The sequence below is a fragment of the Amaranthus tricolor genome, chromosome 12, assembly GCF_026212465.1.
Source record: "Amaranthus tricolor cultivar Red isolate AtriRed21 chromosome 12, ASM2621246v1, whole genome shotgun sequence".
Lineage (NCBI taxonomy): Eukaryota > Viridiplantae > Streptophyta > Magnoliopsida > Caryophyllales > Amaranthaceae > Amaranthus > Amaranthus tricolor.
In genome coordinates this window covers 16080579-16103553 of record NC_080058.1, presented here as the reverse complement: position 1 = coordinate 16103553, position 22975 = coordinate 16080579, and the positions used below count along the sequence as shown (strand labels likewise).

General features: G+C 32.6%; 2 protein-coding genes across 2 annotated transcripts; both read left to right on the top strand.

Moving 5' to 3' along the window:
- The first annotated feature begins 305 nt into the window (after positions 1-305).
- Positions 306-1585, top strand: LOC130828632 (uncharacterized). The gene is made up of 2 exons (XM_057694597.1): positions 306-474; positions 573-1585. The coding sequence occupies exons 1-2, from the start codon at positions 306-308 to the stop codon at positions 1583-1585; spliced, it is 1182 nt and encodes a 393-aa protein (XP_057550580.1).
- Positions 1586-18243: 16658 nt separating this feature from the next.
- Positions 18244-19531, top strand: LOC130828862 (protein DMP3-like). Its single transcript, XM_057694882.1, has one exon. The coding sequence runs from the start codon at positions 18327-18329 to the stop codon at positions 18960-18962; it is 636 nt and encodes a 211-aa protein (XP_057550865.1). The 5' UTR covers positions 18244-18326; the 3' UTR covers positions 18963-19531.
- The last annotated feature ends 3444 nt before the right edge of the window (positions 19532-22975 follow it).

The window sequence follows — 22975 nt, the reverse complement described above, 5'->3', positions numbered from 1 at the left end:
ATATATATATATACATATATATATATATATATATACATACATATATATATATATATATATATATATGTATATATATATATATACATACATATATATATATATATATATATATATATATATATATATATATATATATATATATATATATATATATATATATATATATATATATATATATATATATATATATATATATATATATATATATATATATATATATATATATATATATATATATATATATATATATATATATATATATATATAACCCACCAAAGACCACACGAGGAAGGCCAAAAAATAAAATGCAACAAAATCAATGTAGTCTACAAAAACCCCCTCAATCATCATCAAAGGGTTTATTGGAAGCCCAGAACACATGGAGTACTGCAAAATTTGTGGGTATCTCAACAAATGATGAAGAGGCTGTGGTAGCTGGCCTCAGAAAGTCGAAAAGACTCTTAATCATGGATGGCAAAACTGTATAAGTGCCAGATGCAATTCGTATAATTTGGAAATTGCTTTGTTTAATATGAATTGCTTGTTTTGGAATATACGTGGCATTGGAAAAGGTGAAAGGAGCATAGTTATTAGGAAATTAGTAAACCAGCAAACAGTAACGTTTATGGGCCTCGTTGAGACGAAGCATAAAAACTCCATGAGAAGTAGGATGAAAAGAATGTGGGGTAACCACGAGTTTAACATGTGCGTGGTGTATGCTAGCAATACGAATGGAGGTGGGTTCATTGCAATTTGGGACACGAGAACTTTCAATGCCCTAAATGAACATATGGGCAATAGGTGGATCCTATTAGAAGGTCGTATCAACAAACATAATTTCGAATGTTATGTGGGAGTGATATATGGGCAAAACGACAGAGTAGGAAGATATCATTTGTTTGAGGAGCTTAACCAATTAGTGATAGCTGTTAATAAACCTGTCCTTCTGTTGGGTGATTTTAATGTCATCTTACACGATAGGGAGAGAATTGGATCATTTAGATGCAACCTAAGCATGAGAGAATTCGCAGAATGGATTGTTGATTTGGGCTTGATCGATATACCCCTGCATGGTATTAAATTCACATGGAGACGAAATGAATCCAAAAGCAAAAAAGATAGAGGCCTCTGCTGCCAGTCATGGCTGACGAAATTCCCAAATATGAGTATGGTGGGTCTAAAAAGAAGCTTTTCTGATCATAACCCGCTACACCTATCTCTCGAACCTAGCACCAACTGGGGCCCCAAACCTTTTAGATGCTATGATGCATGGTTCTCAAATTCGAACTTCAAAAGCTTCCTCATCAATGAATGGAGAAACATCCCAAATATGTCCCTGCACAACAAGATGAAAATCCTCAAGGCCCCTCTCAATACATGGAGAAAAGAACATTTTGACACCATGGATAACAAAATTTCTGAGCTAGAATCGGTTATACACAGCCTTGAAAGACTAAGTGATGATAGGGAACTCAATAATATGGAAACGGCCAGGTTGAATGCTGGTAATAGCCTTCTTCACTTGTGGCTCATAAGAAGAGAAAGAGTGTGGAGTCAAAAAGCCAGACATATGGCTTCAACATGAAAGACCACAATACAAAATTCTTTCATGCTTCGACAATTTACAAGAGAAAAAGGAACGAGATTATTCAGATAAATATCAATGGCAGGAGTGTACATGGGGTCTCAAACCTTAAGTCGGAAATCAGAAAGTACTTTGCAAAAAGGTTTGAACAAGAACAGGGGCCGGTTTTTGATTTTAATATGGATAATCATCCGAAGATTACGGAAGCTCAAGCACTCTTCCTGGAAGCAGAAGCGAGAATCAGGAAGCAATGAGGGACAATCATCAGAACGAAATGAGTGAGAATAAGACGAACCAGACTGAGAAAAGAAATGAGGGACAATCATCAGAAAGAAATGAGTGAGAAGAAGACGAACCAAACTGAGAAAGAAAAGTGAAAGTGGTTTGACCTTAAAATTTCATTTCTTAGAAATCTCTGAAGAAGAATTAAGAAGAAAATGAGAATTGGTTTGTGTTGGAATGGGAAATGAACTCATAGGATGCCAAAATACCTAAAGAAAGCAACTCACATGATCTAACGAATTAGGAAGCAAAGCAATGGTGGAAATGGGAAGTGAGAAATGGAAACGTGATGTAAATGAAGAACTCAAAGAAGAGGAAAATGGGAAACTGAGAACTGGAAATCAGAAAACTGAGTAAACAGTGATTGTACTGTTCATTAGTAAATGATGAACAGTATTCATCCTTAAGAAACTTTTTATATTTCATTGTGCTACTCAGTATTACAAGAAGATGCATATATATATATATATATATATATATATATATATATATATATATATATATATATATATATATATATATATATATATATATATATATATATATATATATATATATATATATATATATATATATATATATATATATATATATATATATATATATATATATATATATATATATATATATATATATATATATATATATATATATATATATATATATATTGCAAGATATACAAGTAAAAATAAGTGTGTTATTATTAGACCTGGGAAAATTTGATCCGACCCGAAAATGAACCCGGGACCCGACCCGACAAAACTCGAACCCGACCGACCCGAAAGCGACTTAATCCAAAACATGACCGACCCGATAATTACCCGACCAAAAATGACCCGACCGGAAACCGACCCGTTTTGACAGATTTAATATCAATTTTTAGAGTAATTTCAATGTTAGAATTCATTTCAAATAAAATTTTAGTTTTCAAAGTATCTCAACATATTGAGTATATCACTTGAACCCTAAAACTCATCAATAGATCTCAAAAAACACATATTTAACGTCTTTTTAGCCATCGTAATTATTTTTCTTTAAAAACAGGATGTTATAATCATCTTAATTGAATACATGTATCTTGTTAAATCAGTCAAATGAGTTTTTAATTCTTCTACATTTCAGTAAGAAAATCAATATAATTTATACGAACTTTTCGCACGTTTGAATGAGCTTTTCAAAAAACGAATGTCGCTACCCTAAATTATAAAACGCGTATCTTATAAGACGAAATAAGTACTTAGTTAGTTGTATATCTTTCCAACATGAAAATTGTGAAGATAATTTTAACGTCATTTTTATCTAACGTTACAATTATAATAAACAAAATAACTTTTATAAAGCGCGTATCTTACAAGTCTTTCAAAATAAGTATTAATTCCCCTATTTTTCTTGCACTTAAATGAACCTGACATACCAACTATTTTTTGAAAATCGTACATGTAATTTCTCTAATGATTCTTTTTAGACATTTTAATGATTTTTTTTTATGTTGAATTATTCGATTGGATATTCTAATGTTTTATGGTAACCCGTTGGGTCAATCCGAACCTACCCGAAACCCAGAGTGATCCGACCTGAAACTGACCTGATCCGAAACTGACCCGACCCGAAAATGACCCGACCGAAATTGATCCGACCCAAAACCCGACCGACCGACCGTTTTCCCAGGTCTAGTTATTATTAAAGAGGATAGAAATACACACAACGCAATGCATTCATGAAATGTCAAATCAATTGTAACACTCCCCCTTTAATGCATTACATATATGTGGGAATTTCATATGATTGAATTTCTTGGACTTATATCTTTTATCTTTCTGCAGATCGTGTGCGAAGAATAATTTTGGGTGACAAGTGTTTTGTTCTGTCTCCCCTGATGATGTATCCTTCTCTGACTTGGTTGATACATCCATCATTATTTTCATAAATTGTAGTTGGTGCCCTAGTTGTATCGTTTAAACCACAATCTTTTTGAAGTTGGCCGATCATGGATCTCAACGATACACATTCTCGACTGGCTTCATATAAAGCTATAAGTTCTGCATGATTTGAGGATGTAGCCGTTACAGCTTGTTTTGTTGATTTCCAAGATATTGCGGTTCCTGCATATGTAAATACATATCCAGTTTGTGACTTGGCCATATGTGGATCAGATAGATATCTTGCATCAGTATATCCAGTTAGTATGGCATCATTTCCTGATTGGAAAAATAATTCAAGGTCTATAGTTACCTTTAGGTATCGAAATAGATGTTTTATCCCATTCCAATGTCTTTTTGTTGGTGCATTACAATACCTAGCTAACAAATTTACAGAAAATGCTATATCAGGTCTTGTATTATTTGCTAAGTACATTAAAGCACCAATGGCATTCAAGTATGGCACTTCAGGGCCTAAAATTTCTTCATTTTCTTCTTGTGGACGAAATGGGTCATCCTTTATGTTTAGTGATCGTATCACCATTGGGGAACTTAGTGGATGAGCCTTGTCCATGTAAAATCGTTTTAAAGCTTTCTCAATATAATTGCTCTGATGGACAAATATTCCGCGTTTCAAATGTTCAATTTGTAGTCCAAGACAAAATTTAGTTTTTCCTAAATCCTTCATCTCAAACTCCCTCATCAAATATTGAGCTGTTATTTCAATTTCTTTGGAGTTCCAATCAGATTTAAATCATCTACATACACAAGAATTATTATGAAACCTGATTGAGATCGTTTGATGAATACACATGGACTAATTTGGTTATTTTTGAATCCTGCTTTCATAAGGTATTCACTCAAACGATTATACCACATTCGCCCAGATTGCTTTAATCCATACAATGATCTCTTTAATTTTATAGAAAACATTTCTCTAGGTACATTCTTTATTGGTAAGTTTAGTCTTTCAGGGACCTTTATATAGATGTCTGTGTCAAGTGACCCATATAAATATGTAGTTACGACATCCATCAATCTCATGTGTAGGCATTGAGAAACTATTAAACTTACCAAAAATCTGAGGGTGGTTGCATCAACTACTGGGGAATATGTTTCTTCATAATCAATTCTTGGCATTTGAGAAAAACCTTGGGCTACAAGTCTTGCCTTGTATCTGAAAATTTCATTTTTCTCATTTTTTTTTCTTACAAATACCCATTTGAAGCCTACAGGTTTTACGCCTTTTGGAGTTTGTAAAATTTGCTAAAAGCTTCTCTTTTTTCTAATGATTTTAACTCTGCGTCAATTGCTTCTTTCCATCTTGGCCAATTAGGTCTTTTTCTACATTCATTTATCGACATTGCTTCAAGATCATTTTCATCATTTATTATATCAATAACTACGGAATAAGCAAAGAATTCATTTGGAATGATCCTCTTTCGATTCCATTTTTTCTTGGAGAAAATATAATTTATTAAGGTTTCATAATTTTCATCTTTTTCATTATCGGAGATATCTTGATTTTCTCTTTTATTCTCACTTTCATTTTGAGTATCATTTGGTGCACTTTCTTGTTTTCTCAATTTTCTTGGTTTTAAATCTTTTGAACCAAGTGACCTTCCACGCTTTCTTTGCATAACAATTTCATCACTTTTTGCCTTTTCATCAGGAATTTTTATTCGAGCAGGAGTATTTGCTGCTGGTATATGTGATTTTGTAACTTTCTTAGTATCTATAAACGCATCAGGTAATTGGTTAGCAACACTTTGTAGATGAACAATTGTTGTACTTCTTGTTCACATAATTTTGTTTTTGGGTCTAAATATTCTAAATGCGTTGCTTTCCAAATAAGTTTCATAATTCTTTTCTGTAAGTCCACATTCTCTCCCCCTAAGGATGGGAATATTGTCTCATTAAAGTGGCAATCAGCAAATCTAGCTTGAAATTGATCACCAGTTAATGGTTCAAGATATCGAATGATTGATGGAGATTCAAAATCGACATATATTCCCATTCTTCTTTGCGGACCCATTTTTGCACGTTGGGGGGAAGTAATGGACACATATACAGCGCATCCAAAGATTTTCAAATGTGAAATATTTGGTTCATAACCTGCTATACTAATTGCATTGGCGAATATTTATGATAAGTTGTAGGTCTTAGCCTAATCAATGATGCTGCATGTAATATTGCATAACCCCAGGCCTATGATGGTAATTTTGATTTCATTAGAAGTGGTCTTGCAATTAATTGCAATCTTTTAATTAAGGATTCAGCAAGACCATTTTGTGTGTGAACATGTGGCACAGGGTGTTCCACTTTAATTCCAATCTAATACTTTTTATTGTATAATCAGGAAAATGATTTTTCAATTACATGATTTGTGCAAGTAGTTTTGCAAATGCATTATTTCTACTTAATAGAAGGCTTACATGTGACCATCTTTTGGAAGCGTCCATTAAGACCATGAAGTATCTAAAAGGTCCACATGGTGGATAAATTGGTCCACGTATATCTTCTTGAATTTTTTCAAGAAATCTAGGAGATTCACTAACAATCTTATTTATTGATGGTCTAGTAATAAATTTTCCAAGAGAACAAGAGGTGCATAAGAGCTCATTTGACTTGGGAATCTTGATATTTCTTAGTGGATACCCGACTGAATTTTCTATTATTTCATGCATCATTCCAGTGCCAGGATGACCTAAGCGGTCATGCCATAGAGTGAATAGCTCTTTATTGTCTAGTCTTATCACATTTATTTCGATCTAGCGTATATGAGTGAGATACAACCTCGATGAATATGCTGACATCCTTTCAAGGATAATTTTTGTGCCATTACTTTTTGTTGTAAGGAATAAGAATTCTTTCTCATTTATGGTTTTTAGTTTCCATATGGTAACCATTTTGGCGTATTGCCTTGAAACTGATAAGATTTCTTCGAGATTTACTCGAGTATAGTCCATCATTTATTACTAATTCTGTCCCTATAGGGAGTATGATGCATGCTTTTCCAGTGCCTTCAATTAAATTTGTTGTTCCTGATATGGCATTGACATTTGCCTGAAGCAATTTTAAGTTTGAAAAATATTCTCAATTTTTCAATATCGTATGTGTTGCTCCACCGTCCAGGAGGCAACGAAATGATCCATTTACCGACGACATTTCCTTTTCTAAGACAAGAGAAGAAAAAAAATTATATTATTAATATAAGGACATAATACTCAATACAAAAACATAAGTACAGAATTAAAACTTATCAAATTAAAAAAAAAAAAAGGAAAACAAGTTAGAGAAACAAAAAAATGCATCTAGTCATCTCAAAAGATGTAATTATCTTCTTCTTGGGGATCAAGTTTGTGGAGGTTCACATCCTCATTAAAGAAATCGGAGACATCTAAGGTGGGCCCAGATGTACTTACTTCATTTACAAAATTTGCTTCTGCCCTTTTTCCTTTGTTTTTCTGGGAAGATTGATATAAAATCCACTTAATGTTTGGCGGTACGACAAGTTCGCCTCTATTGTCCAGTCATGCCTCATCTGTTACATGTGCTTTTGTGTTTCTGGACTTGTTTAAAATTATCATTTCAAGGGGAAAATATATTTCTTTCATAAATGTGGCTACGTCCGCAGCCACGACCAAGTCCGTGACCACGACCACGACCACGGCCATAGAAATTTCCTTGTTTAAAAATATTCAAGCCGCCTTTTCGTGATATTTTCCACGACCTCTGCTTCTTATGAAATAGTTCTCACGACCTCGATGGTGCACATTCCTCTCAATCATATTTGTCTCATTAAAGGGCATAGACCCTACAGGTCTCTTGTTGTGATTTTTTAATAATAATTCATTATTTTGTTCCACAACAAGAAGTGTTTTCAGCAATTCATGATATTTCTTGAAATGCCTTTCACGATATTGTTGTTGTAACAAAATGCTATTTACGTGAAAGGTTGATAATGTTTTTTCTATCATTTCTTCATTTGTTATTAGTTGTCCACAATAGACTAATTTTGATTTTATCAGATGAAGGGCTGAATTATAATCACTAATTGATTTGAAATTCTGAAATCTTAACTCCCTCCATTCATCGATGGCCTTTGGGAGAAGTACACTTTATTATGGCCAAATCTTTCATTTAGCTCTTTCCAAAGTAATTTTGGGTCCTCATAATTGATGTATTCGTGTTTGAGACTGTCGGTTAAATGATGTCTCAAAATTGATGCAGTTTTTGCCTTATCTTCCTCAATTTTTATGGAATCTCTTTCAATACCCTTTCCTTTGTCGGCAGGATTAAGTTCAATTATTGTGTATAATAAACTTTTTCCTTTTAGATATAATTTGACATCTGAAGCCCATTGTATAATCTTGTTTCCTGTTAATTCCAAGGCATTTATTTTCTTCTTTGATTTTTTTAGAGCGAAAAAATTCGTGCTGATAAAGTGTTAAAAGGTAGGGAGAATATAAGGAAAAAAGTAGTATAATGGATTGAGAAAGTTATATAGATCTATCTCCTATTTCATTGTGCTACTCAGTATACAAGAAGATGCACATATATATAGTGCAAGATATACAAGTAAAAACAAGTGTGTTACAATTCAAGAGGATAGAAGCACACACAACTCAATGCATTCATGAGTTGTCAAATCAAGTGCAACACAATCAAATTTGTTATACCTTAACGGCTCGTTTGATTATAATTACTAAATTATGAGAATGGGAATAAATTGTATTTTAAATTTTCATGATATGTATGATATCATTATGATTGAGGTTTCACTACAATCGATCACAACTCAAAATCAATTTGTGCAATGGTGTACGATAAAGCTGTGAGTACGTAGACATCTTTCATGATTTTCTTCCACAACATGACATTGTATCGGAAAATATACAATCATCAAAACACATCGATGAAGATTTGAATCCTTAATCAAGAGAGTTCTTTGACATGGTCCAAGTTGCAAAACAACCATTATATCTCGGCTGTGAATCAGTCGATACTTAAATGTTAGCCATAGAAGACATGATGAGTTTGAAAATAAAATTTTCGCATGCCTAAGAGATAGTTTGACAATCTTTGTCAATGAGTAAAGAGAATTTTACCAAAAAAAATGACATGCTGAGCAGCTTTTATGACATTATCATTGAGTTTTGGAAGGAAAATTTTTATTGAGATTGTGATACATAACAAATATTAAATAGTAATAATGTCAACATTATTTTGTTCTAATAGTAATTATAAATATATTTTAGATACCCGCGCCATTTGAATCTTAATGTGAAAAGGGCACATGTGGAGGCTTCAATTTTTTATGTAATAGAGAACCCGATTCTTATTTGTCGCCACCTTTTTCATTTTATCGCCACCCCCTCGAATGAAATTATGAATGTGCCCCTGTAATTTAAAAAATTACAACTTTGACATTGGACTTAAAATTTCTTATTTTTATACTAATAATAATAATAATAATAATAATAATAATAATAATAATAATAATAATAATAATAATAATAATAATAATAATAATGACGATTCTAGGGTTCACGATTGACGGCGGCACCTCAACCAGCAATCCCGGTGGCCTGAAATCGATGGGACGAAGGGGGCGACCTCGGAAAGTGGTAGGAAAGCAACAATCACCGGCAGCCATTGTCGAAGAGGCGATTTGCAATCGATCTTCCGAAACATCCAGATCTTCTGTGGATGACAGTGATGATGATGGAGCTGCCCAGAACCTGCAGAGTCTCAAAGCTTAGGAACGAGAGGAAGGTCAGGCGAGTGCAAAGCAGGCCACTAAATCAAACGGAAAATCGTTTGAGCATTCGAAGGGGAAGTCACCAGAAGCTGCAGCGCCGCGTGTTTCTGAACCACCTTCATCACCAGAAGCTGCAGTGCCGCGTGTTTCTGAACCACCTTCATCAATTAATTCGAAAATGAAGAGCTGGATTGACACTCTGAAAGGTACAACAGTGGAATGCGCCAAAGAACAGAATGCCAGAACAGAGCCCACTGCAGGCGAGCCATTCAAATCAGGTACCCTACCCACCATTGATTTTGATGATATAGTTGATGAAATTTGCTATTGGGAGTCTGCCTTGATCTGTTATGTATTGGGCGCAAACCCCCCGCTCAAAGTTATGGAGGGATTTGCCCAGAGAATGTGGAAACACCAACATTTTGACAAGCTGGTTGGAATCGGGAAAGGGGTGTACTTAGCCAGATTTCATACTAAAGATAACATGCTTAAGGTAGCAAATGGTGATCATATTTTCTTTGATTCAAAACCTTTGATCATGAAACCATGGTCTCCTGATATAGATGTTATGAAGGATGAGGTTAGAACTATACCCATGTGGATCAAATTACCTGGCCTAGACCTGAAATACTGGGGTGTTAAAGCTTTGACTAAAATATGTGGTGGTGTTGGAAAATTTATCAAACCTGATAACTCCACACTCAACAAGGACAAACTGCAGTATGCCCGTGTTCTAATTGAAACTGAATTGGATGGCCCCTTGCCTGACTCTATTACCTTCATTAATGAAAAAGGTTGCACTATTAATCAGGTAGTGCAATATTATTGGAAACCTGTGCTTTGTAACTTGTGCAGAAGGTTTGGGCATGAAGGGAAAATCTGTAAGAGAGGGGTATCAGCCACCGTAACAAAATGGGTTCCAAAAGTCAAACAAACCCAAGCCTTGATACAAACACAGCAACAGATTCAGCAGGCCACGCAGTACCAAAATGACAAACAACAGGAGGATGAGGGATTTACTGCTACAAAGCGAAAACCCTCATCACCACAGAGACTGACCTGTACTGCGACTGAGGGTATATTGTCTGTGAACAACAAATTTGACATATTAACAGGGGAAAATACAGAGGAGCCAGAAACAATGGATGGCAATACCATGCCGTTAGAGGTAAGTGCTACGCATTCCCATGGGGAGCTGGATAACCCCCCTACTGGGCATGGATAAGCTCTTTATTTGGAATGTAAGAGGGCTAAATGACTTGGACAAAAGGAGGAAGGTCAAAGAATTTTTCTCCTACCACAAAATCCAATTATTTAGCCTTCTTGAGACTAGGGTAAAAAGAGCCAACCTTGGTAATATTTACCTTAGCTTATGTCCCGACTGGAATTTAATTTCTAATCATGCTCATCATTATAATGGTAGAATTATTGTTGCTTGGAACCCTCATGTTTTCACTATTGATGTTTTAGGTATGACAGATCAATTTATCCACACTGAAATTTTGGTTAATGCTACTAAAATGAAGTTTCTTTGTACTTTTGTATATGGCCATAATGATGTTCAAAAAAGAAACTGCCTATGGAATTTTCTTTCAGATACAGCTGCTACCCATTCCAAACCATGGTGTGTAGGTGGAGATTTCAATGCTATCATGCACTTTGATGATAGAGCTGGTTCCTTTGTGTGAGAAAAAGATATTCGACCGATGGCTAAGTGTATGCATCAATGCAGACTTCATGATGTCAAGAGCATAGGGAGATTCTATACCTGGAATAACAAGCAGGATGGGTGCAACAGAGTCCTATCGAAGATTGATAGATTCTTATGCAACCAACTTTGGGAGACCACATTTCAAGAGGCTATAGTTCAGTTCTGCCCAAAAGGGGATTTTGACCACAGCCCTATGGTGATCACCACAGTGAAAGCGCACCATGGCCTTAAGCCTTTCAAATTTTATAATCATTGGGTGACCCATAAACTTTTCACAGAGATAGTCAAGTACGCATGGAATCTTACTTGTGAGGGCACTAGAATGTTTAAAGCTATTCAGAAATTGAAGAAGCTGAAGCCCCTGCTCAAAGCAATGGATGGAAGAACCGAGTCCTCCCTTGCCATAGCTTTTAAGGATGCAAAAACAGCCCTACTTCAAGCACAAGAAGCTTTACACCAAAATCCCAGTGACCCCAATCTGGCACATGAGGAAAAGATAGCAGCAGCTATTTTCCAGAACACTAATCATGATTATCAGATGATTTTAATGCAGAAAGCAAAGCTCCATTGGCTAAGAGAGGGTGATGAGAACACCAAATTGTTTCACAATTACATCAAGGGCAGAAAAAAGAACAACCTTATCTTAGCTTTGTATGATATGGATGGCGTCTGGGTTGATAATCCTACTCTTATCACTAACTCCTTCATTGATTTTTATACTCACCTACTAGGTACCACAATGGAGAGCAGATGTGTTGTTTATGATCATATTATCAAGCAGGGCCGTTGTCTGGAGAATAACCAACATTTGCTTCTTGACTGTATATTTTCACAGGAAGATATCAAGAAAGCTATTTTCTCGATCAACAAAAACAAGGCTCCCGGACTGGATGGTTATAATAGTGCTTTTTTCCAACACTCTTGGGATATCATAGGAAATGAGATATCATGGGCAATTCAGGATGCTTTCCGTACTAGGAAACTGCTCAGAGAAATCAACATAACTGCTGTTACTCTCATTCCCAAGGTGAATGTTCCAAAGTCAGTCAAGGATTATAGACCTATAGCTTGTTGCACTGTTATCTACAAATGCATTACCAAGCTTATTTGTTCTCAACTGAGCAAGGTCCTTCCCACAGTGATCAGCTCGAATCAAGGTGCTTTTGTATCTGGTAGGAATATAATTCACAATGTTCTCCTCTGTCAGGACCTGGTCAAACTTTATAGACCGAGTCAGAAGCAACGAGGGTGCCTCATGAAGCTTGATATTACCAAGGCTTATGACACGGTCGAGTGGAGCTTTATTGAAGACATGCTCACCCATCTAGGTTTTCCTACTCACTTCATAGAGATGGTGATGACATGCATCACCACTCCTGCCTACTCCTTACTCATCAATGGTAATCCTACTCCTCTTATCCTACCAAAAAGAGGCCTCAGACAAGGTGACCCACTCTCACCCCTGTTGTTCACCCTCTGTATGGAATATGGAACTAGAATCCTTCAACAAGCTGCCAATCTCCCAGGATTTAAATTTCACCCAAGATGCAAATCTCTCAGACTGAATAACCTATGGTTTGCAGATGATATGCTTCTCTTTTGTAGGGGTGATATTGACTCCATTACCATGATGATCAGTAGTCTTAAACTCTTCTCAGACACCACAGGCTTGCAGATTAGTGCGGAAAAGTCAGAAATTTTTCTTGCAGGCATGACAACAAGTGAACAAGAGATGATTGGTAAGTTCTCTGGCTTTAGGATAGGCAAGCTCCCTTTCACTTACCTTGGGGTCCCAATGGACACCAAGAAGATCACTCCCAGGGAGTGTGAGGTTCTCATTGACAAAATGTGCAAGAGGATCAAGCTATGGAGCTCTCGGAACCTCTCTTACAGTGGTAGATTACAATTGGTGAATTCTATTCTTATATCCATCTGTACGTACTGGTCTCAGATTTTTATTCTTCCTAAAACAGTCATCAAAAAAATAAATAGTGTGTGTCAACATTTCCTTTGGCATGGAGTTAGCGATAGTACTAAACATGGAAATATTGCTTGGGAAAATCTATGTCTTTCTAGAAAAGAGGGGGGGTCTGAATATTAGGAATATCTGGTTATGGAACAAGGCAGCTATTGGTAAACAAATCTGGTCCATTAGCCAAAAGAAGGATAATTTGTGGGTTAAATGGGTTCATGCGGTGTATATCAAAGAGCAACAATGGGAGGATCACAGGCCTCCCATCACTGCGAGTTGGGTGTGGAAAAGGATATGTAAATTACGTGAAGAAATCATCTCCATTGTTCACCAGCAGCCCAACACGCACTATAGCATCAAGGGTGTGTATAATCAGCTACAACCTACCGGAATCAGTGTACCCTGGAGCAGACCTGTTTGGTGTAGGTTTTCTGTGCCTAAACATCGATTCATCACTTGGCTAACTGTGAGAGGAAGGCTGCTCACGAGAGACAGACTTCTTAAATTCAATTTGGTGGATGATGCTACTTGTGTCCTTTGTAAAACTGATATTGAAACTCATGATCACCTGTTCTTTAATTGCTCTTCTACTGTTGCGATTCTGAAACAGGTTATGCAATGGCTCGACTGTAATTTTCAGACCCACTCGTTGCAACACCTTCTACAAAAAGGCTGGAACATAAAGGGAGCAAGATTGAAGAAGCTTACGGTGGTGGTGGCTATTGCAGCCACGGTGTATGCAATCTGGAAACTCAGTAATGATATAATCTGGAGGCAAAAAGAAGCAACAGCCACAACACAGATGGTTGGTCATATTAAATGGATTGTTAAGAATAGAATTCTCCAATTATGTAATGATGACAATAGACATATAGATTGGCTCAAAGCCTTGTAATTTCCTTTGTCTTCTTTTGAATGATGCTACAAATGATTTAGCATTGCTTTGGAACCCTTCCTAGAAGGTGGCCATAGTTTATGCTCATGATGGATTTGCATCATTTGTTTCCATATTCTTGTATATGGTTGTTTCTTGATGAAATATAATCTTATTTCTCAAAAAAAAAATAATAATAATATTTAAAAAAATAAATTAAATATAATAATTAAAACAAAAAAAATTTAATAATAATAATAACAATCACAATAATATTAATAATGATAATAATAATAATAATAATAATAATAATAATAATAATAATAATAATAATAATAATAATAATAATAATAATTATAATAATAATAATAATAATAACAAAAAAAATATTAATAATAATAATAACAATAATAATATAAATAAAATTAATAAATTTTTTAAAAAAAAATAAATAATACCAGTCGCACAAAAAGTGTGACTGCACTTAGGTCGAGTCGCACAAAAAGTGCGACTGTACCTAGGTACAGTTGCACTTTTTGTGCAACTAGTATTTTTTTTTAATTTCGAATTATAAAATTTCTTTTGTTTAATTAATTTATTTTTTAAGTTATTTTTATTTAAATAATAATAATAATAATAATAATAATAATAATAATAATAATAATATTTAAAAAAATAAATTATATATAATAATTAAAACAAAAAATAATAATTTAATAATAATAATAATAACAACCACAATAATAATAATAATAATAATAATAATAATAATAATAATAATAATAATAATAATAATAATAATAATAATAATAATAATAATAAGAACAAAAATAATAATAATTATAATAACAATAATAATAATAATAATAATAATAATAATAATAATAATAATAATAATAACAATAATAATATAAATAAAAAAAATAAAAAAAATTGAAAAAAAAAATACCAGTCGCACAAAAAGTGCGACTGTACCTAGGTCGAGTCGCACTATTTGTGCGACTGGTACTAAATTTTTTTTTTTGAAATTTTTTTGTTTAATTAATTTATTTTTTAAGTTATTGTTATTTAAATAAATGTTGTAATAAATTATTTTTTTAATATAATATTATATTATGATGATGTTATTATAATAATTGGTTTTGAATTTAAATAATTTTATTTGAATGTTTAATTATTTTTTAATATAATAATAATATATTAATTAAAATTCAGTTGTTAATTAATTTTTAATATTTTATTAATAATTTTTTTATTAATTTAGTTGATAATAGTGTTATTTACTCTAATGGCAAATTTGAAAATTTTTAAAGTTCAGGGGAAAATTCATAATTTCATTAGAAGGGGGTGACGATAAAATGAAAAGGATGGCGACAAATAGTAATGCCCAATAGAGAAAGCAACATACTTCGCCTCTCATTACTTTGGGCCAGAAGTCCAATGTAAATCCAAGGATCTTTCGAAGATTGATTATTGGTGTTATTACGACAACAAATTAAGTGTTTATCAATTTGTCATTATGCTTAAATAAATATATATTAAGTTAATAAATAACAATAATTTAATAAATGACAATAAAATATTAATTAATATCAATTAGGGTACTAATTAGTTTTGAAATTAATCAATCATATACATATTATAATCCAGAAAATTTTGTGCCACATGACATTTATATACAACACAATTTGCCGCTCAAATTAATTTTCCTATGTCTTTTTTGCATTGAAATTCTTAAATATCAATTAAATTTAATTGTATTGAAACGCTTAGTCTTCATCAATTTAATTCATTTTTCTTTGTATAAACATACATATGCTAGAAAATAAAATTGTTTGTCTTTTAAATTTAATTATATTGAAGATGAAAAGACAAATCTTTAAGAATAGCTTGCCTTATTTATATGATTGAATTTCAAAGTCTTCATTTAGTGCATCCCACATACTTAAGAAATAGTCGATGGTGTTTTAAGAGTTGAGTTTATTGATTATTTCAATTAGAATGAAAATTGAAATAAAAAGTGGAGAAAGATAAGGGTTTTTGTTTCGTTGCTATGTAAATATGTAATATTATCTCAGATTTTTTATGGACGTAGATGTGGGATAAAATAAGGTTTATAAATTGAGATCAAATTTTGAAGAGTTGAGTGGAGATGAAATGGAAGCAAAGAGAAAGAAGATATTGATGAAGATGATGTTTAATTTGTTTTCATGTTAACATGTTGTGTAGTTATGGATGTCATAATAATCAAATATATGTTATGTTGATGATCAAGTTTGGTAAGCATATGAATAGCTTTTGCTTTAAGTATCACTTCTTTTCTAGGGTTAGTAAATATTTTTGATTAAAAATATTAATGTTAGGTTATTTGATAAATTTAACATAAATTGAAGATATTTTGTATTATAATTAGTTGATATTTTTTTTGTTATGTTAAAACTTTATAGATATAACTGTTCAAAATAACATGTGTATTAATTTAACAACAGTGTCTAAATTAATATTACATATTTTCTTATAAAATAGTTTTATAATCTCGTGCATAACACAGGTAAATATCTAGTATACTAATATTTCATAAATATTAAAATAATTGGCAACAAAACTCTCAATGGGATAAACAATTGTCTAACTACCAATTGCCGACCAAAAACTCAATAGGATTGGTAACTACCTGGTCATTAAATGACAATCAAACACCACTTAGAACTAGCGACTACCTGGCTACCAAATGACGACCAGACACTAGTTGAAATGACAACCATCTAGCTACCAATTAGCAACCAGATACCAACTGGAGCATCCGACCATATGGCTACCAACTGGGTGGTCACCAATGGCGGCCAGATTCGCTAGTTGCTACCATTTGGCTACCAATTTGCTGTGGTTAGTGATCACTAATGACGACTAACTAGCTTCTATTTTATTCTTGCGATTAACTGTTTGACGACAAGAAGCTTTTGGTAGCCATTTGGTCGTTATACGCCTATAGAGAACATTGTTATAATCAGATTTCTATATTCAAATTGTTATAGTCATTTTGTTTGATCGCTATTTTGATTTTTTTGTCGCCATTGACGACTAACTAGCTACCATTTTGTTTGGTCGCCATTTTGATTTTTTTTATTGTGAGTCCTTGGATGGGGAAGTAAACTTATAAAAGAAAATAGTTAAAATCAGATTTATATATATAAATGATAACGAGAATAACCAAAATTTTATACATCACTAAATGATTATTTGTTTTGTTATTTTTTATGTATAATTTATTTGTGTTCATTTTATAATTAATTACACAATTCTATTGAATATATATATTCTACAAATATTAAAATAGATGAACAAACATAACTAATTTATTTGAAATTTCAAATTAATAAAATTGATGTAGGAATAAATTCTATATTTAGTAATATTCCATTCATCCCATGGAATTAGCAACATTTTCTAAAAATCAATTTCCCACTAAACTTACATTTTTATTTTTGGCGAAGACTCCACCACTTTTTTTGAATCTTATCTACATATTTTAATCCCTTATTAAATATCATCCATTTTATACAATTTCTCTTAATCATTCAACCCTTCCAACCAAAAATCATACACAAAACAACAATTAACTTTTACTATGAGACAATTGAGCGTTAGTTAAGCCTTAATATCACCCTAATATGAGCTCTAAATTAAGTCATTAAGGCGGGTCTAACAACTAATCCTACTTATATTTTCCAAAAATAAATTATACTTTTATCCAAATGTCATAATATAAGAGTCAATGCCGTTTCTGACAATTTTTGGGCTTAGGCAAAAATTAAAAAAAGGGCCCTTATATATAAGTAAAGTTTCTAACTATATAGTTCAGTAGTCATGCGCTTAAGTGAAAAATTTATGCTGCAGATGTATGTTAAAAGTTATTAACGCAAATACTAATTTTTAATTATACGAATTAACTCAATTTGGGCTCCTTAATTAGCATATTTCAAAAAAAAAAAATTCTCAAAAACAATAGTTCTAACTTCTAAGCAAGAGAAACATAATACAAGTATAACTGACGCACAAGGAAAGAAATTAAAAATTGCCACATAAACTCTGAATAATCAAGTCAAATTAGTTGTCTAACACGTTTAACCAACCAAATTGCCTCGCAACTTCCAATACAAAGCAATAATAGAAGTACAAGCATTCTCTCATCATTTTGTCCAATCAAACCAAAAATACAATGTCAGAGCTTAAACAAAGACTTCCCCCTTCCTCCATCAAACAACCATTATCATCCACCTCTGATGAGGATGGACCCACTAATGATCAGAAGCCGCAGGAGCAGCCATCCATAGCACAACGAGCCTTGGCTAGCACGGCTAATTTAGCCAACTTGCTACCAACAGGAACTTTGTTAGCATTTCAACTTCTCACACCAATCTTCACCAACAACGGCCAGTGTGACGTTGCTACACGGCCTATGACTGCACTACTCCTCGCAGTGCTATCACTGTCCTGCTTCCTTGCCTCTTTCACAGACAGTTTTCGAGCCACGGATGGACAGGTCTACTACGGCTTTGCCACCTTCAAGGGCATGTGGCTCTTCGACTACCGTGGTCAGGTTAAGCCTGATTTGGTCAATTATAGACTCCGCTTTATTGATTGGGTTCATGCTATTTTATCTGTAATGGTGTTTGGGGTTGTGGTTTCAAGAGATAAGAATGTGATCAACTGTTTTTACCCAAAGCCAAGCCATGAGGTTCAAGAAGTTCTTGATATTTTGCCTGTTGGTGTGGGTTTGATCTGTAGTTTACTGTTTGTGACTTTTCCAACTAGAAGACATGGTATTGGCTACCCTGTTTCTAATGGGCAGTAACCTATACATATCATTAATAATTTGAATTCATTCTTGATTTATTTAATACTCCTATTCAACATATTTTCAGCAAAACGTTTCTATGTTATTCTATTCTTATTGATTGATAAACTTTTTAAGTGCTTAGATTGATTAATAATTACTCCTACTTAATTAATTAATTGTAGTTGCTTTCATGTAACTGGATTTGACATTATTTTAACTTCAAAGTTATGTGTTGTAATTAGAGCTATTCAAAAGAGACTCGACCCGAAAATTCAATGCGAAATCGAAAATAAATCGATCCGAAAATGTGTTTCTTTTTTAGGTTTATCGAACTAGCATTACCCGACCTGAAACTATACCCGAACCGGTTGACAACCGAAAATGGGAAAATTGAACCCGAGCTGTAACCGATTTTTCTAACCGACACATAACTGTTAACCGAGATTACCCGAAGCTAATAATGACCGACTCGAGTCATATCTGACCCGAATCATTCCCGAGACCGAACTCGATCCGGCTAAAACCGACTTAACCCGAAGAAAGTTTAGATCGAACTGTTGTAAACCTGAACCAATTTTTTTACATAGAAGTATGATTGACTCATATTCAATCATCTATTAGTTATTCTAATAAAGTCATAAATATTTTAATAAAATAAATTTTATAAATACATGGTTTCATATATTTAGAGTTAATAATCAGTGGTCAATGTTTATTTAACTACTTTTAATCGAATTAGATGAAAATTGATAGAACTTTATAATTTTAATTTCCGGTCAAACAAGTAAAAGTAACAATGTAATAATGATCACTAATCGATTTGCATTTTCACTATTTTTCTTTAATTAAAGAAACCTTATCATCAATTAAAAAATGACGAACAACTTAATCTGATACTGATTCGATCAATAGTAATTAGTAATTCGCAATTCGTAGCCGAATTCTACTTGAAAAATACCCGAACCCGATCTGTACCTGGTAATACCGAACCAATTATTAACCGATGACAACCCGAGACCGATTGAAACTCGACACGAACTTTAACCGACACCGACCTGATACTAACCCAATAGTTCGAATAATCGATCTTCAACTGAACCGTGACTAACCGATCTGACCCGGGTATGAACCGTCGCAACACGCATTCGAAATATAACCGATCCGTAATACAACCGAATTGAATGACGCCCGTTCGAAACTGACCCGCTCGCCCGAATAAACACCTCTAATTTCACTTATATTATTTAATAAAAACAGTGTAGGTGAGTTTTTATTCCGATTATTTTTTTATGTTATTTTGAAAAAGTATATTTATGTATTTTTGTTAACTAGAAAACATTAATATATTCACAAAGAAATTAATACACCGATTTTGAGGTTATAACAAACAAATATAAAATCAAAATTTTTAAAAAATAAATTATAAATATAGTGAGCCTCAATTAGATCTATGCAACAGGCCGATGCCCCTTTGGGGCCTGGATCGGACCATTAAATACATGGGTTGTAAATGGATGAGGCCTTAGACAGGTCAAGCTTTAAACAGGTTAAAAAAGACTTTAAAAGGGTTGTAAACGGGCTTTTATTATTACACAAATTCTCAAATGAGACAGTTTCTTGGTGCAACGATCATCTTTATTGGGCGGATCTAACTTATGTTTACTGTCTTCAAGTGATCACTTATAACTTTAAAGTGATTACCTATAACTTTAAGCTGATTATTTTTTATAGTTTTTAAAATGATCACATGTAACCTTAAAGTGATAACTTATAATTTTAAAGTTATCAATTAGATTATGGACTCTTCTTATGGTGAGACAGTCTCATATAAGACTTGTTGATTATTATTATTATTTTGCTTAAATTATGTTAGATTACAATAGATTTATAATTGTCTAAAGTCTAATTATAATAAACAAAAGCACGCAATTAACTTATTAGCAGAAGATCATTTCTTTGAGAGACGAATCTCACAAAAGACGTAACTTCATATTCTGATCGAAGTTGATAAGTTCACATTTCAAATAAATCCAAGAGAATGCAAGAAATCGGAGGTTTCTAACATATTCGAATTCAATTTGAATTCTTTCTAAATTTGAAAACAAATTTTAATCAATATTTTGTTGAAAATTTAAATAGGATGGTTGAGTTTGATGATTCGAATAGAAATGTTGTAGAAATGTTGATGAAGATATCATTTGCTTGTATACAGTTAATTAAAACATCTACTTTTATTTGTAAAAATATCTGCTATAACTACTAATTTAAGAACACCTATTACATCATATTCAAATGCCTACTTAAAATATTAGAAACGCCTATTATTGGAAGTGAATTTTCTACTAAAATTGATTTTTATTCCTACCTGATTTATTAAAAAATATACATACTATAAGTAATTCATTTGCATAATATATCTAGTTGTAATATCTACTTCATTAAGTAAAAACTATAAGTCTATAACTATAATTATTAAAAACACTTATTATATCATTACCAATTGCCTACTAGATCTATTTAAAATGTCTACAATAACTATTTTTGCATACTGCAACTAGTAAAAACGCATATTGTAACTTGTTGAATTTTTTAGTATGATTGGTTTTTAATCCCCACTTATATAGTTTAAATGTCGACTTTAACATGTATAAATAACTTCTAAAAATAGTTAAAATGCCTAAAATAACTTGTTTAAATACTTCAATATGTATAAACAACTACTAGTATCAGTTAAAATGCCTATTACAACTAAATTAAATATACTTTAATAATGCATACTAGCTAACATGTTAAAATGCATCTACTTAAGTATTATTAGTCTTGCATGCAAACGCACATATTATAACCAACAAAAATGCCTACTTCATCATGAAACAACAAAAATGCGTACTATAATAAAAAAAAAATGCCTAATATCAATAATAAATATGCTTACTGTATGAGAAATAACAAAAACACCATTTATAACAATTATGCCTTACTTTATTTTGGAACAACAAATATGCATATTGTATGAAGAACACAAATATGACAATTGTATAAGGAACAACAAATATGCTACTTCGTTATAGAGCAACAAAAACACCAACTATAACAAATAAAAACAAGTAGTATAGCTAGGGGTATGCAAAATGAGATCGAATCGGCGGTTTGGATCGGAACCGATTGCTTTCGGTCCGGTTCGGTTTAAACCCGGAAAAATCCGAGTTAGATCGGATGTACATAAAAGTAATTTTGAAGGGGATAATATTTATGATTTTTATGTATATACTTATTTAAAGAGCTTTGTATTTTTATTTCTAAAAAAATATTATTTTTTCACTCAAATATTTTAATTTTATAATAATTAATTTGCTAAATTATTTTAAAATCTTTCATTTTTAAATTTATTTTTGGTTTCAAAATTTACTTTCGATCTAACCGATCTAAACCCGGACCGGACTGGGAGGAAACCGGGTACCAGATGGAACCAGTCCGATCTCTGGTCTTAGCATATTCAAAATTCCGGTCCATTCGTTTCCGGCCGATTTGGTCCGGATTTGAACCGATAAACACCCCTAACTATAGCAGTTAAAAACACTTACTATAATCATTAAAATTACCTAATAGAATATTTAAAAACACCTACAATATATATAGAGTACAAATTTTTACTACTTTATGCAAAAACACCTACCTTAAGAATTAAAAATATGTTTACTATATGAGGAACACAAATTTGTCTACTTCGTTATGGACTAACAAAAACACCAACTACAACAATCAAGAACACTTATTATATAATAATAGTAAAAACAACTATAATAACTAGTAAAAATATCTACTATAACTAACGAAAATGTCTACTACATGAGGAAATAGGGGCGGATCCAGCTAGTGGTAATGATATCAAACTGACAAAATTTTAATTATGTATAAAATTAAATGCCTAAAAATATTAGTATATGTGCTAATTAAGTTGGTAAGAGTTTTATTGTTTGAGAGCACTTATTTAGGTTCAAAGCTCATTATCCATATTTTCTTAAGAA